The 637-nt window shown below is 49.5% G+C and overlaps 1 protein-coding gene across 1 annotated transcript in view; it reads right to left on the reverse strand.

Moving 5' to 3' along the window:
* The window catches only part of LOC107850122 (extensin-2), a gene marked incomplete at its 3' end in the record, with an annotated part of 4,655 nt that continues 4,018 nt past the window's right edge, over positions 1 to 637 (reverse strand). The window contains 1 exon segment of the mRNA XM_047401315.1: positions 1 to 98. Within this exon segment, the coding sequence (XP_047257271.1) occupies positions 1 to 98 (98 nt within the window).

Raw genomic sequence — 637 nt, forward strand, 5'->3', positions numbered from 1 at the left:
GGCGGGGGTGGTGATGGTGAAGGCGGTGATGGAGATTTGTGATAGTATGGTGGTGGAGGTGATGGTGAAGGTGGAGGTGGAGACTTGTAGTAATATGGTGGAGGTGGAGATGGTGATGGAGGTGGGGGAAACTTATACACATAAGGTGGTGGTGGAGATGGCGATGGAGGTGGTGGAGACTTATACACATATGGTGGTGGAGGGGATGGCGATGGAGGTGGTGGAGACTTATACACATATGGTGCAGGTGGTGATGGAGAAGGAGGAGGTGGTGACTTATAAACATATGGAGGCGGGGGAGAAGGTGATGGAGGAGGTGGAGATTTGTACACATTAGGTGGCGGTGGAGAAGGAGAAGGAGGTGGAGGTGACTTGTACTCATACGTTGGAGGTGGTGGAGAAGAGTACACATAAGGGTCTGCTGACACTACATTAGCAACAGCCAATATGGCCAGTACCACTAAGATTTGAGGTAAATATTGACGACCCTTGGCAGGGCCGCCACCGCGAAGCCTCATTTCTCAGTAAAACTACACCACCTAGTCTCCAAATGGGGCTAGTTAGAGAAAGAAGAAAGAAGACAAGTTTAGTTTTTCAGTTGAGAAGTGATGCCTTTAGAGGATTCATTGGCCTATGT

This window comes from Capsicum annuum, chromosome 12 (assembly GCF_002878395.1).
Source record: "Capsicum annuum cultivar UCD-10X-F1 chromosome 12, UCD10Xv1.1, whole genome shotgun sequence".
Lineage (NCBI taxonomy): Eukaryota > Viridiplantae > Streptophyta > Magnoliopsida > Solanales > Solanaceae > Capsicum > Capsicum annuum.